The 15,597-nt window shown below is 40.0% G+C and overlaps 3 protein-coding genes and 1 long non-coding RNA gene across 5 annotated transcripts in view; 3 read left to right on the forward strand and 1 right to left on the reverse strand.

The window, feature by feature from the left end:
- The window catches only part of pcdh7a (protocadherin 7a), a 12,360-nt gene extending 12,293 nt beyond the window's left edge, over positions 1 to 67 (forward strand). Inside the window, exon 4 of the mRNA XM_083533102.1 lies at positions 1 to 67. This exon is cut by the window's left edge and continues 1,127 nt beyond it. The gene's annotated coding sequence lies outside the window, so the exon portion shown is untranslated.
- Positions 68 to 3,195: 3,128 nt separating this feature from the next.
- On the reverse strand, positions 3,196 to 5,513 carry LOC310721429 (intelectin-like). Its single transcript, XM_083533132.1, has 8 exons — positions 5,447 to 5,513; positions 5,261 to 5,323; positions 5,017 to 5,148; positions 4,777 to 4,892; positions 4,539 to 4,697; positions 3,984 to 4,104; positions 3,807 to 3,910; positions 3,196 to 3,457 (listed from the first exon to the last, which is right to left on the reverse strand). The coding sequence occupies exons 1-8, from the start codon at positions 5,508 to 5,510 to the stop codon at positions 3,305 to 3,307; spliced, it is 912 nt and encodes a 303-aa protein (XP_083389258.1). The 5' UTR covers positions 5,511 to 5,513; the 3' UTR covers positions 3,196 to 3,304.
- Positions 5,514 to 7,514: 2,001 nt separating this feature from the next.
- Positions 7,515 to 11,635, forward strand: LOC310721435. Of its 2 annotated transcripts, XR_014532040.1 has the most exons (4): positions 7,515 to 7,771; positions 8,102 to 9,269; positions 9,983 to 10,629; positions 11,550 to 11,635. It is a non-coding gene; the product is annotated as an uncharacterized lncRNA (long non-coding RNA). The 2 variants fall into 2 exon arrangements; XR_014532041.1 differs by lacking the exon at positions 8,102 to 9,269.
- Positions 11,636 to 12,100: 465 nt separating this feature from the next.
- LOC310721569 (intelectin-1-like) lies at positions 12,101 to 15,380 on the forward strand (the record flags this gene model as incomplete). Its single annotated transcript, XM_083533357.1, has 4 exons — positions 12,101 to 12,160; positions 13,139 to 13,328; positions 13,693 to 13,796; positions 15,001 to 15,380. The coding sequence occupies 4 exons, from the start codon at positions 12,101 to 12,103 to the stop codon at positions 15,151 to 15,153; spliced, it is 507 nt and encodes a 168-aa protein (XP_083389483.1). The 3' UTR covers positions 15,154 to 15,380.
- Between the last annotated feature and the right edge of the window lie 217 nt (positions 15,381 to 15,597).

Consider the following 15,597-nt stretch of genomic DNA (forward strand, 5'->3'; position numbering starts at 1 on the left):
GTGACCGCCACAGCCAATCAGAGATGTAAAGTGTGAAGTAAAAAAAATAAAATAAAAAAAATAATAATTTAAACAATCATTTAGCACTTAACCAATCAAATGTAAGTATTTAAATGATATTCAACTCTACAGTTTTTATAGAATCAGTAGACAAACGAGGAGGTAATACAGTATTTTTCATCTGTTACTTTTTCTCTGGATGACAAACAAAAAAATATGAAGCGATTTCACTGGACGCTGTTCAGAAAAAAAAATCTGAGAAATTATACAAACGGAATAAAAAAGAACTGTACACTTCATCAGCGCACGCACACACACACACACACACACACACACACACACACACACACACACACACACACACACACACACACACACACAGTAACTTCATGCTAGCCATGGTAAGAGGAATTAGCTGTAGCATTTTGCCTGCATAATCTCACAAATACACACACACACACACACACACACACACACACACACACACACACACACACACACACACACACACACACACTATTTATATAGTGTATATATATTTATATATCATTATTGAACTAACTGATCCTCCACTGAATTTCAGGGCATTAAATGACACCATCTCACATTTCATCTGGTTTTGTTTGTTTGTTTGTTTTTTGTTTGATGTGGGAAACCAAATTTCTGTAAAGACGGACGCTGCATGCTTGGAAGCTAACGCTCATTTTGCAAAAAAAAAATTAAAAAAAAAAGGAAGAAAAGATCCCAAAGGGATTTAATAAAGGAAATGTGTGTGTGTGTGTGTGTGTGTGTGTGTGTGTGTGTGTGTGTGTGTCCCCAGACACAGGATCTCCAAATCAACATTTCATAGATACATAGATTTTTTTTTTAAATTTAATATATAAACTGACCAATCACAAGCCCCGCCTTTTTTAACCAATCACAAGCCCCGCCTTATTCACCAATCACAAGCCCCGCTTTTTTTTTTTTTTTTTTTACCAATCACAAGCCCTGCCTTATTTACCAATCACAAGTGGGTGGGGCATTCAGTTGTTTTACAAATTAGAACAGACTCAAGTTGTTATACCAGTGGGCGGGGGTTAGATTGTGAATTGTTTTACAAGTGGGCGGGGCTTGTGTCAGTCAGTTGTTTTACAAGTAGGCGGGGCTTTGGGTTAGTCAGTTGGTTTACAAGTGGGCGGGGCTTGTGTCTGTCAGTTGTTTTACAAGTGGGCGGGGCTGTGGGTTAGTCAGGAGATTTTGGGGTCTGACTTTCCCTATTTCTCTTTTTATTCTCTCTTTCTTTCTCCCTGCATTTTCTAAATCATTGCCAGCAGAAGAATAAGTTTATTCTGCACCTCTCAGGTTCTTTGCATGTTCCTGAGTAGAAGCTGTTCATATTTTACTTAATAAAACTTTTTTTTTTTACTGGAGCTACTGTAATGCTAATGTCGCTAGCCATCTCCAGAAGTTTATGGTCTCTGGTTTAGTGAAGTGGACACAGAGACACAGAGACACAGGGACTCAGAGAGAGAAAAACAGTAAAAATCTCCTTCTCAGCACACAGTCTGGTGTCCCTCAACACCAGCGTCCAACTCAGGTAGGGGGCGTGGCCTAAAACCACTTCTCATTTTGTTTGCATTATGATCGTTACCTAACGATGCCCTCTGGGGGTGAGGGGGTGGGGCTTTAAATGTTAGTGTTAGCATTAGCATCATAGCTTTGATTGAAATAAACATGTTCCCTTCACCTTCCATCAATTCATTCAGCTTTAGAGTGGAGTCTGGAGATCCGAAACCAAAAAAACTAAAACATGACTGTGTGTGTGTGTGTGTGTTTGTGTGTTTGTAGGCTAAAACCTGCTGTTCTAGAGCAGTGTGTAATTATTCCTGTACAGTTTGAGGTGGAAATGAACTCCTCTGTATCTTCTCCTTTTTCTAATGCACGTTTTTTCTCTTTAACTGACTCATGAATCATCTGCAAGCTTTTTTTTAACCAGCACTCGACTCACGTCCCGTCACACACCGAGAGACGGCCATGAACTTTAACCCGAACGGCATGCTAACGGCGTTTAATCTGCACTTAACGAGGAAAGCGTATTTTTCTTACTTTGCTTTGATGCGATGAATCGATGAATGTGTGACTCGACTCACTTTGTGTTCGTGTTGATCAGCGCTGAGGGTCTGGAGGTGGTGCGATGTCACAGATATGTACATGTTTGACTTTTTGGACATTAAAATCTCTTTTAAACTTCTCATCGACCTTTTCTTGTTGTCGTGCTGATTGTAGACGAGTCCCTCTAGAAAGATCAGTAGTTCTGCAGTCACTCCTCTGGAGGTTCTGTGTGGAACACTACAAATGAGTGGTTCCTTATCAGAAAGGCTTTCAAGAAAATGAACTATCAGAAGAAGGTGGTTTCTGAGAGTGGAAAACCAAACGTTAAATGAATGCTAGATGAGTGTTAGATGAATATAAGATGAGTGTTCGGTGAGTGTTAGATGAGCATTAGATGAGTGTTAGGTGAGCTTTTAATAAACATCAGAGGAACGTTAGGTGAGCATTAGATGAGTGTTAGGTGAGCTTTTAATAAACATCAGAGGAACGTTAGGTGAGCATTAGATTAGCATTAGATTAGTGTTATATAAGCATTTGATGAATATTAAATGATTGTTAAATGAACGTTAAATGAGCGTTAAATGAGCATTCGATTAAGGGTTAGATGAACATAAAATGAGTGTTAGATGAACATTAAATGAGCACAAGATGAGTGTTAGATGAACGTTAGATGAGTGTTTAATGAACTTTATAGCAGTTATAAACAGTTATTTTTATCACCAGCCTGAATTTTTCTTCTCTCTATCAGTAAGAAACAAAAATTCATGTTCTTTATGAACCACAAAGAAACATAAGCTCCTCAGTCCTGTAGATGTTCAGTCCACATTTACCTCTGACCTTCTGTACATATCGCTGACACTGGAAACTCCTTTCATGCATGTTGCATAAACATCTTATTTTCAGAAAACTTCACATCAGGTTTCTAATTTGGTCATGTGACGTGTGTGCTGTCCACGTTTCTGTAACTGAGCCGTTTCTATAGAAACAGAATTAGTGAGTATGTAAGTATTACTGCGAGGGCTTTTAATGTGAATCTAGAAGATTATCGACTCGCTCTGACCAATCAGAATCCAGCTCTGTGCTGTAATAATGCATCATATACAAGTGACACACAGCTGTTTATTATTTTATTTGCATGAAATATATTTTATTGATCAGATGTGTGATCTGCAATTCAGCCTGGAGGATCTGGGGTGTGATCAGGAGGATCTCAGCGGTAGAAGATGAGCACCGCCGCCTCGGTCACCTGCTTACTGGCGCTCCATCCAACTCCAGTGCCGTAACCGTCCCAGTCAAATCCTGTGAAATCTCCACACTGTCTCGGAGACGCTTCAGGAAAATAACCACCTCCTCCAATACAGCACTACACACACACACACACACACACACACATGACCTTCTGTATACCCATGTAGAACATTTAGAACCTTTAAACATTACCTCTGAAGAGAGAGCCTTAGAAGAAAAGAGTTATTCTGTGCATTGTGCAGTTCACCATCACGTCACCATCTCATGTGGATTGGAGCACGCTTAGTACATACATGATATTCCCAAAAGTATTGGGACATCTGATTTCCTCAGCCATGCAGTGTGCGTCCAGGTGAAGAGCGAGTCCACGTAACAAGAACTGAACTGTTATCGCTCCATCAGATGAGGATCGATGAGGATAGTAAGAGTCACGTGATTGCTGTATGAACTGATTTTATTCTCACGTGTTCATTGTGGCAGCCTGTGGGTTTGACGCCCGAGCAGATCGCCAGCGCCGCCCGCTCCGTGTTAATGGCTCGGAATGTGATGAATCCGGGTTCAGACGCCCCTGTGGAGATGTTTACAAGTCATCAATGTCAGTCCTGGAATAAATATTAAACTCAATGAAGTAAAGACTCCACCTCTGATGTTGGGTCCATAAAGGTTATGGTTGGATTTGGTGTTTCCCACATCGTACACTACAGGAACAGAGGGGCCGTGGTTAGCAGGACAGGTTCCTACACCAAACTTCACTGGGAATTGCTGAAAACAGGAGAAATGTGAAACACTTCAATCTATACACCGTTTCATATGAACACTGTAGAAATGTTACATAAAGGTTATGAGAATGTTATATGAATGTTATATGAGTGTTAGATGAGCGTTAGTTGAGTGTTAGATGAGCGTTAGATGAGTGTTAGATGAGCGTTAGATGAGTGTTGGATAAGTGTTAGTTGAGTGTTAGATTAGCATTAGATTAGCGTTAGATAAGTGTTAGTTGAGTGTTAAATGAGTGTTAGATGAGTGTTAGATGAGCATTAGATCAGTGTTAGATAAGTGTTAGATGAGCGTTAGATGAGCATTAGATAATCGATAGATGAGTGTTTGATGTGTGCTAGATGAGTTATATTCGAGTGTTAGATGAGTGGTAGATAAATGTTAGATGAGCGATATATGAGCGCTAAAAGACATGTCACCTTGAAGAGATTGTAGAGGTTTCCACTGTAGCTATTGAGGAATTTGGTCTCTGTGTGGTAGCGCAGGAATGATTTCACTTTCCACTGATCCACTCTCTCGTTATTGGGAACGTGCCACACCGCCACGTCCTCCGCTGTGATGTCATAATACCCAGGATTCTGTGGGGTAAAGTACAAAGATGAAGAAGAGAAGGAAGAAGATTTTCCTCATCATGTGGGAACTTATTTTGATCTGAACCTTGAAGTCGTCGCTGGTCGCAGCTTCTGCAGTGCCGAATGTGACGGTGTTACTCCACGATCCGTCTCCATCAGGTACATTTGGACTTCCACCCTGCTGACTGGACCAGCGATCACCTTCACATCAGAGTTACACAAACGTTACAGGAGGAACATCACAGTAACGTTACAGGAACATCAGAGGAGGATTAGAGGAGCTTTAGAGTTTATGAGAATACACACATAAAGCTGGAGCACTGACCGGTGGTGCATTTCCCGTACATGTTGTTCTCATGAACGCTGGCCACCAGAGTCCATCCTCCTCCTGCAGTCGTCATGTCACAGTACGTCTGATACACCACACCGCTCGCCGTGCTCAGGTAATAAAGACCATCTGCAACAACATGCATCAGAAATCAACACAGTCTTCCACACTGTAGAGCTGAGGGACGCTCTGAAACTCTTCTTCACTCAGATGTGTAGTGACGTGATGAAAGAACACACACCTTCCTTGGTTTTGTATCTCTGCATCAGCTCTCTGCAGCTCCTTGGACTGAAATATTCTGGTTCTTCAGAAAGTATTGTCAGACATTGTGTTAAATAATGTTTTGATCATACACTCTATATTCTAATCCTCTACAGTACTATAACATTTTATTACTGGAGCTGTAGATCCAAAAACGCAATCTCACCTCTGCCACATACAGAGAAGTTTACGCATGACAGAGCCACAAGCAGAAGCGTCCAGTTCACCATCTCTGATTGGAAAACAAGGAAAAATGATACAGTGCATTTTTGATGCTTTAATGTTGTAGAATCGCTGCATATTTATATCCTATAATGTTCAAGTTTATAAAACTGAAGACTCACCTGAGGGCTTTGTGTGGATCCTCACAGTAATGAAGTGCACATGATCTCGGCCTTTTATACTTTGTGTGTGTGTGTGTGTGTGTGTGTGTGTGTGTGTGTGTGTGTGTGTGTGTGTGTGAAAATGAGGATGTCCTGTTCTCATGTACTTTCTAACTTAAATCCAGTCATTACAGAAGCTATAACTCACACATTGAACATGTCCACCTGGATGAGATGATCCGTACTGTACAACCCCAAAATTATCCCTGGAGAAATAATAATAATAATAATAATAAGCGGTAAGGTGAAGAACACTGATGATCTTCATCATGGCTCCTGTTAGTGGCTGGATTTATTTATTAGGCAGCAGGTGAACATTTTCTCCTCAAAGTTGATGTTAGAAGATGGGCGTAAGGATTTAAACGAGTTTGATAAATTGTGACGTCTAGACGACTGGGTCAGAGCGTCTCCAAAACTGCAGCTCTTGTGGGATGTTCCTGGTCTGCAGTGCTCCATGGAAGGAACAGCGGTGACCCGGCGACAGGGTCGTGGGGGATGAGGATCGTTGATGCACGTGAGGAGCGAAGGCTGGGCCGTGTGGTTCGATCCAGCAGACGAGCTCCTGTAGATCAAACTGCTGAAGAAGCAGTAAAAAAGGGACCATATTAGTGTTGGACAGTAATGAAGTAAATGTAATTTGTTGCTGTACTTAAGTCGTTTTTTTCTCGTATCTGTACTTTACTGAAGTATTTCTGTTTGGGGAGACTTTTACTTTCACTTCACACATTTTCAAGTCGAATATCTCACTTTTCACTCCACTACATTCCGCCAAATCAGTCGCTCCTTTTTATTTATGAGGATAAAAAGTAACTGGTCCAACATGCAGCGAGTCACCAGTCAGGGTCGAGTGCACACTGTTTGGAACTTGTTTTAGGAGACACGGTCAGCAGCCCAGCGCAGCATCTTGCCGGGGGTTTAAGTCTGCAGCCACCACCTGGAGGAGTTCCCTCACTCATACACTCAGAAAGGAGAGGTGGGGGGTTGGGTCACATCACGTCAGAACCCAAATAAAAAATTATGGATGACAAAAAAATCTAAACCCTCAGGAGCCCAAATCAGAAAAAAGAGGAAAGAAGTCGGGAAGTTGTAGAAGTTGTATTTCTCGTCATATTTTATATTTCTTATGGCTGTAATTACACAAGGACTTTATGGTTCTTGGGTCTGAGAGTTTAATAAATTGTGCACAATGACGTTAATTTAATTGTGTAATAAATGCAGGTGTTATTTATACATGAAATGAAGCTCAGTGAGAACATGTTTTACTCATCCAGTGATGGCAGTTAAAGCAGAGTGGAGCTTCTTAAAGCTGAAACTCATCAATGTGGGAGACTTTGGGTCATGGTGAGGTTCACCCACAAAAACCACCACTGACCTCATTTACACGTTTTGTGGTCATGATGATTGTAACAGAAATCAATCAGTGTTTGAGTCATTAATCTCATTATTTTAATAGATCAGTGTGCTGAGAGTCACATTCGAGTCTTTACACACAAACTGAGGTGATTAAGTGAAGAATCTTGTGATAAAAATAATAACAGGAACATTAGAGTTATAATAAATCACTACTTTGGATACTGAAGTTCATTTGAAGGTAAAATCTGTTGTACTTTTACTCAAGTGACAGTTTAAAGAGACATTTTTACTTTTACCGAGTCTCAACTTTTACTACATTACAAGCTTCGTGTACTTTGTGCACTGCTGACTAACACAATGCTAGGCAGGTGGTCATAATGTTAATCCTGATTGGTGTGTATATATTTATTTATTTATTATTTTCTATTTTGGATGCATCATTGAAACATAAATGTGCATCTGTATATTTAACTGTACACACATCAGTAATCCTGCACTCACTGCAGGTTCACAAGTTCACTTTGGGAAATTTTCAGTTACGACAATTTGGAGAAAACCAGGGTCACTCCACTTGTATTTTTTTGGGTTTGTGGTATTTTTGTTGCTGAGGTTGCACTTTATACTTCCTGTCGCTGATCTCTATTTGTTGGCCGAGAACTTTCAGTTCTGTTTTTGTTTCCGTCTTCAGGTTCAGAGGTGGATAATAAAGCAGCCGTGCAGAACCACAAGGTCACAGTAGATACAACACCAATAATGTAAGGCAATAACACAGAACCCCACAGATCACACCTTCAATAACTACCACTAATAAACAGGCGTACAATAATTTAACATGCTGTAAAATCATTAACATACTGAAGATCTTTAATCAAATACAGATTTATTTGTATAAAACTTTTATATGCAATAATTATAACTCAATATAACATTATACTTCAAATGTATCATTACGACTAAGACCAGGTTTAACAAGCACAGAGTTTCAGCTTGTCATGTGCTTAATTATGTGTGTGTGTGTGTGTGTGTGTGTGTGTGTGTGTGTGTGTGTGTGTGTGTGTTGTAACACATAAAACACATTGTAATAGTTATAAAAGTATGATGAAGGTGTGCAGGATCGCTATGCTGCTCACTGTTGGGTGGAACAAAGGTTGAATTTCTCCATGTAATGAGTCCTGGGGCAAAAGAAAACAAACCCTGGGGGTACTGGGAGTGACTAAAGTGTGGCCATGATTTATTTTATAATTATGATGAGGAAAACTCAAGATGAAATGAGAAGGGGAAACCTTGAGAGGAACCAAATGGTAGTATTTCAGCTCACAGTGCTTCATGTATTATGTAGTATCATATTGTGTTCATGTAGTTCTGTGTGTTTGTCATGTGGGATTTGTGTATAATTTCTTGCGTGGTCATTAGTTATTTCCTACACAAGTCCTTATTGTGTGCACCTGTTTGGAGTTTTCCCTGTGATTAGTGGGTAAATGAAGACCCCAGTGGTTTCTTTGTTCATGGAGAAGAATTGTGTTTAGTTGCTTTTCTCTCTGCCTCATATCAAACCTTTTCTTCCATGTCTGATGTCCTGGCTTTTGATCTTGTTTGTTTCTTTTGTTCTCACTCCACTTTTCTCTGTTCATGTTCTTTTTTTAATCATTGACATTTGCATCTAGACTATTTGGTAGATGCTTCTTTTATCCTGAGCGACTTACAAAAGTGTTTTGAGACCTTTGAGATCAACAAATACATTTAGATCCTGGTTCATTAGAACACAGATGAAGAATACCTCCAGTCAAACTCTGTTGGAAGTTTTATTTTTAAAAGAACTTCTAAGTGGTACCTCAGTGGTTAAGGCTCTGGGTTACTACTTAGAAGGTTGTGAGTTCAAGCCCAAGAATCACCAAGTTGGGCCCTTGAGCAAGGCCCTTAACCCTCTGTCCTCCCCTATATAATGGGTGACCCTGGATTCCAAGTCCAGCTTCCCAACATCACTGGGATATTCGAAGAAAGAATTTCCCTTTGTATATGTAAAAAGCCCATTTTCACCATTACTATAAATGCTGGAAGAAGGAGGTCTTTAGACATAGTTTGAAGGCTACTAGAGACTTTTGGACATCAGTTTGTTCCACCACCTCAGTGCCATAACAGAGAAGGTTCTGGAAGCATCTCTACCTGGTACCCTGAGAGAGGTGGGAGCAGTCGAGCAGTGGCAAAGGATCAGAGGGAGTGTGGAGCAGTGTGAGATCAAATAAAAGCTGAGAGGTAGAGGGTTTCTGGTTTCTCTTTTTTATCTTTGTAAGTGTGTTTTAAACCAGATGTACCAGTTACAGGAAGCTTGTGGAGGGAGTGTAGCAGTGGGGTGGGGTGGGAGAACCTATACATGTTAAAAACAAGTCATGCAGCTGCATTTCTGATCAGTTGCAGAGGTTGAATGTCTTTCAAAGGCAGATCTGCCAGGAAGTAGGTGCAGAAGTCCAGTCTTGAGATGATGAACAAGCACCTGAACACCACCTGAGTGGCCTGTGTGGATAGAAACTGACTAAATCTGCTGATGTTGTAAAGGAGAAACTGATCTGAATAACGTTAGAGATGTAATGTATGGAGAAAAAGGAAATGAATTGCATGGTTACCCCCAAGGTTATGTGCAGTGAACAAATCTGAAGATCTTGATGTGGATATAAATTACCAGGGATGAACAACAGTAATTATTTTACATCTGCCTTTTTTATATGTATAATTCTGCCTGCTGTTTTCCGACTCATCTTGACTTTTACTGCATTTGCATTCATCTTAGGTTTACATAAAGTCTAAAATGTTGGATTTATAGAAATCGAGTGTAAAACTGTTTATGGCAACTGAAGATCTAAACTATTGTAGTGAGACTGTACATATTAACTGCAGTCCGAATTCATCTTCATGGCTACTTTATGTAGAACCATTCACTATAATCTCAATATCTTCATGTGTTTATGTAGATCCAGGGATAGTGGACGCTCAGTGGTTAAGATGTTGACTGTCATCTATGATGAGGCTTATGTTCTGGTCTGCCCGCTTGTTACACCCAAACCGCCGTCTTCAGAACATGGATTAGATGCTAACCAATGTCACAGTAAGTAAATTCTCAGGACAATAGACTGTCGATAACAGGATCTTGAGGAGGTTGTATAATTTACAGTCTGATGGTAATGATTATCCATCTCCTCTGTAATATGCAAATTCTAAAGGTAACATAAATATCCATTTCCTGATGAATAATGAGTTGACAACTTTGATTTCAAAGCTTTAAACATAAAACCAAAGACAACCCTAATATGTCAACAACAAAAAAAAAATCCCCACTGTCTCTCAATGAAAGAACCCTGCTGAAGTCCACCTCAGTACCCGACAATTCACTGCTCTACCAACTTCCTGTGTGAAGAATCACTGAAGATCTGAGAACCTCAGGACCAACAACTTCTTGTGAGTGACACCAATCTGTTAGCCTGATTAGCTTTGTTCGTGTGAGCATGTCTTGATGTTTCTGATTTACACGGCATTTTGTATATTTTCATCACAAAGATGATAAACTGGATTGTTCTGTTTGTGACGTTTGCGTCCATCGACCTCGCCGTGTCTCTTAAAGGTATGAAATCACTGATACTGGTTTACTGTTCATTTTGTTAATAATAATAATAATAATAAGATCAAAACCACCAGAAACAGTGGTTCTTCACACACTTTATATACAGTGAGTAAAATAAGTATTTGAACACGCTGCTATTTTGCAAGTTCTCCCACTTAGAAATCATGGAGGGGTCTGAAATTGTCATCGTAGGTGCATGTCCACTGTGAGAGACATAATCTAAAAAAAAATAATCCAGAAATCACAATGTATGATTTTTAAACTATTTATTTGTATAATACAGCTTATTTTCCTCACTGTATGTATATATGGTTTGCTGTCAGCATTCCATTTCACCCCAAAGGTATAGCAGCCACTCACAATCTTCCAAACCATGTGAAGCAGATGTTGATGGAGCTGGATTTGAGTACAGGGGGATTGTCATGCAGGGACAGGTTTGGGTCTCCTAGTTCAAGTGAAGGGAAAATTTTATTCTCCTGCATCCAAAGACGTCCGATACAATTGTGTGCCTCCAACAACAATTAAATACAGATACAGAGGGTCAGTTTCCTTATACACTGATCAGACATTATGACTGATGAAGTGAATAACACTGATTATCTCTTCATGCTAAAGAAGATCATGTTTTGGCAGCAAAAGGGGACCAACACAATATTAGGCAGGTGGTCATAATGTTCTGCCTGATCAGTGTATCAATATTATGATTATTAATATACTTTTGCACTGCCTCACTTTTACATACCCTGCATTGTTCAACTGTATCTGTATTTATGACTTGATTATTTTATTTTCCTAGTTTTAATAGATTGTTTATATTTATAAAGCACCAGCACACCATGACAAATTCCTCGTACATGTAACCCATGATTCTTGGCAATAAAGGTGATTAATAATTATAAACATCACATTTCTTTCTGCAGAACAGGAATATTCCACTCCGAGGAGCTGCAAAGAGCTGAAAGAAAGATTTGGTTCAGTACAGTGCAGATGGTCTTTATTACCTGAGCACGGCTACAAACTTGCTGTAGATCAGTTAAAATGTGGAGCTATTAATGTTCTTCTACAGCTCATCCATCATTTCTTTGACCTCATATAACACTGATAGCATGTTTATATATAACAGTGTATAGTAGTAGTAACATCAGAGATGCTGGTTTTTGAACCGATCACTGATAACACGCTGGAAGGTCCCAATCCTCTTTAGCCCGGAGGACACTGCGTCCATGATTTCCAACAAGAACATCAAATTTGGACTCGTTTGACCATAGAACACTTTTCCACTTTAAAATAATCTATTTTAAATGAGCCTCGTCCCACAGGACATGATGGCGCTTCTGGACCATGTTCACATATGCCTTCCTTTTTGCATGAGCTTTAGTTGGCATCTGCAGATGGCAGGGCGGATTGTGTTTACTGACAGTGGGTACTGGAAGTATTCCTGAGCCCATATAGTAGCATCAATGACACAATCATGCCGATGAGTGAGGCAGTGTCGTCTGAGGCGCCCGAAGACCACGGCCATCCAACAAAGGTCTTCAACCTCGTCCATTACGCACAGAGATTGCTCCAGTCTCTCTGAATCTTTTGATGATGTTATGTACAGTAGATGATGAGATTTGCAAAGCCTTTGCATTTTGACCATCCCTCACCACTAGTTTTTATGCTTGGCTAAATAATATAGATAGTTGTATACCAACTAACCCTGGGGGGCATCTCTATGTGGGGTTTAATGGAGTTACTGAGACTGAAGTAAAAGCACATCAGAATATTGGGACTGCAACCTCCACTGGGGTGGATTTAACTGCTGTTTAGATTTACCTCCAGTCTCAACTCTTCCCATGACAAAGCCATGTGAAGAACCTCTTTCGGGTTGTTTAGGGGGATTTTGGTGGTAAGTGCGCTGCATCTGTTTGTTTGCCTTTTCTCATACTCGCTAACTACCTTCTGACCTCAATGGGCCTTTGCTACTTGACAGTAATTTACAGCTCAATGTGGGAGTAAATCAAGCACTTTATTTCGTCTGTGAAATCTCACATAGCCAAACGCTTCTATATTCTAACTGGGATTGACATTATTGTGCCTGTCGCAAATTCTTTTCAAGTCCTGTCACTCTGTTGTTCCATCTTGGCAAGCTGAGGTAGGGCATGGCCGCCACACACAGCAGGGCTGTTGCTTGAGTACCCACCAACTGGACCAGGGTCCAGAGTAATGGGTTTGTTGTAGGACCTGGAACTGATGCTCCTGCTCATGGAACAGGTCCTGGTAGGACTGATGTCTGGTGGATGTTGATGAAGATTCAGTCAAATCTCTTTTGCCATGTTTTTTAGATAAATCAGTAAAAAGATAATGAATTTGGAAAAATCAAAAAGGGGATTTTATTCCCGCTTTACTTCACTTCACTTTACAGAGTTTACAGAGCTCTGGAATAAAAACACTGTTAGTAAAAGTTCACACGTTCACTGCATTTAGGGTACATTTTTAATGTGTATAATCATCACCGCTCACTTCTCTTGGCTCCACCCTCCATTCCCTCAACATTCACTTCCACAAAACTCATTCACATTTCTCCTGTTTTCAGCAATTCCCAGTGAAGTTTGGTGTAGGAACCTGTCCTGCTAACCACGGCCCCTCTGTTCCTCTAGTGTACGATGTGGGAAACACCAAATCCAACCATAACCTTTACGGACCCAACATCAGAGGTGGAGTAGAACACACTCGAAACAAGTTGTATCATTTTTCTAAAAATGTATTTGACTTTCACTCATTACTTTTCAATTTCCTATTTATTACAGTTTGTTCTGTTCAGTGCGTGATGTTAGCGAGATAGCTCATCAATAAGTCTGACAGTGATTGTACAAGGATTAGCTGCTACACTAGCAGTTATATAGTCATTAGCTACTATACTCATTTGAATGTTATTAATCTGTAAGTGTTGGATGTAGAACATTGGATCATTTTCTAATCTAATAAAATGTTCGTATTTATTTGCAAATCCTTGAGAATTGAATCAATGAGTCATTATTACACGCTAAGTATTTTATTCATTTTTAAATGTCTCTCCAGTGCAAACTCAACCCGGATTCATCACATTCCGAGCCATGAACACGGAGGGGGCGGCGCTGGCGATCTGCTCAGGACTCAAACCAACAGGCTGCAACAATCAACACGTGAGAATGAGATTCATTTATATTATAAATATTATTAATGTGTAAGGGCACTTCTGAGATGAATCCTGTCTCTTTAAGGAGACCGCTGCCTGTCTGAGATCTTTATTTTCTAGATGATTTAACAGAAGCTTTCAAAAACACATTTATCTAAAAAGATTTTTAAAACAAACACATTTGACTGTTATTTGGTGAGGAAGTGACAGAAATGTCAGAAGATCACAACAAAACAACTCTGCTTGTTTCTTTTTCTTCTTTCGGCTGCTCCCATTAGGGGGCGCCACAGTGGATCATCCGTCTCCATACCCCACTGTCCTCTACATCTGCCTCTTTCACACCAACTACCTGCATGTCTTCCCTCACCACATCCATAAACCTCCTCCTTGGTCTTCCTCTTTTCCTCCTTCCTGGTGTCTCCATCTTCAGCATTCTCCTACTGATATACCCCATGTCCCTCCTCTGTACATGTCCAAACCATCTCAATCTCACCTCCCTCACCTTGTCTCCAAAACGTCCACTGCTTGTTTAACTTTTCTAAAAAAGTGAAGAGAAAATAAAGTCAAACAAAACAAATTTGATTTAACAAGTTAGCGGCTAACAGCTAGTCAGGTTCTATTGTGAGAAAGAGGCTGACATATCATGAGATGTTAGTTCTTGCTGTCAGTTTCTGGGTCTCCTATTCGGATTTTCTCCTTTTTCTTTCTCTTTGTGTATCTTCCGTTTCCCCACCAGATGTCGCCAGAGTGTACGTCATTAATTACCAATTGGTTCCCCCTGTGTTCAGTCACCTCCAGTATATTTAAGTTCGCCTTTTGTCTCAGTTTGTTTCTTCTGCCTGGTTGTTAATTTTATGTGGTCTGTCTTTTGTGGTTTGTGTTCTGGGGCCCCAGAAATATCTCAAGTTACTCTGTGTAAATTCTTGTTTCTTTGTATTTTTTTTTGTTGTTTTTGTTCAGCTTGGCCTTTCTCCTTCATGTTGTGAAGTATTTTGTGTTGTGTATTAGGATTTTGTGTGACAGTTTTTTTGTGTGTTTTTGGTCTCTGTGACCCTGCAAGAGACCAATATTTTACATCTCCAACCCCAATTAAAACCTGATGCTTACTACTGGTTATGACAAGTTTGGAAAAAATCACATCAAGAAGCTTTGATTGTGAAAACTCAATGTAGTGTGTGTGTGTGTGTGTGCGTGTGCGTGTGTGTGTGTAGTGCTGTATTGGAGGATGTGGTCATTTTCCTAAAGCGTCTCCGAGACAGTGTGGAGATTTCGCAGGATTTGACTGGGACGGTTACGGCACTGGAGTTGGATGGAGCACCAGTGAGCAGGTGACCGAGGCGGCGGTGCTCATCTTCTACCGCTGATGGAGAACATTCCAGAGAATGTGTTGGAGCATAATCTGTAATATCATAAAAATGCTAATCTTAAATTTACTTTTGTTCATGATTTTGCTTTCTTTTTGTTTTTCTCTCGCTTTCAGGGTTATAATAAGAATTTTAGTTTAAGATGAAAGCTGTTACCTTTTCTGGTATCTTTCTGGATTTCTGGTGTGTGTGTGGAGTGGCCTTGAATTCTGATTTTATGAAAGAATAAAACTGAGCATTGATCTGGGTGTTTGTCAGTAACTCTTTCACAGAAAGTGGTGAAGGATGAAATGTATTTACTCCTGTAAAGCTGCTTAAGATGATGTATATTGACGTGTTCTACAATTAGGTTTCAGAAGAAGACTTTCAGATTTAAATCAACAATAGTAGTAGACGCTCAAGAAGGTCCTGTAAACATTCTATTAGCATCACATAAAACCCTTT

The sequence above is a fragment of the Silurus aristotelis genome, assembly GCF_946808225.1.
Source record: "Silurus aristotelis genome assembly, chromosome: 27".
Lineage (NCBI taxonomy): Eukaryota > Metazoa > Chordata > Actinopteri > Siluriformes > Siluridae > Silurus > Silurus aristotelis.

What these genes read in the sequence shown, in the direction of transcription:
- LOC310721429 (XM_083533132.1), bottom strand. Translation starts at nt 5,510, where the DNA reads ATGGTGAACTGGACGCTTCTGCTTGTGGCTCTGTCATGCGTAAACTTC. An exon ending in GTACGGGAAATGCACCACCG is followed by an intron (nt 4,893 to 5,016) that starts GTCAGTGCTCCA and finishes TCTGATGTGAAG; the next exon opens with GTGATCGCTGGTCCAGTCAG. An exon ending in TTATGGACCCAACATCAGAG is followed by an intron (nt 3,911 to 3,983) that starts GTGGAGTCTTTA and finishes ACATCTCCACAG; the next exon opens with GGGCGTCTGAACCCGGATTC.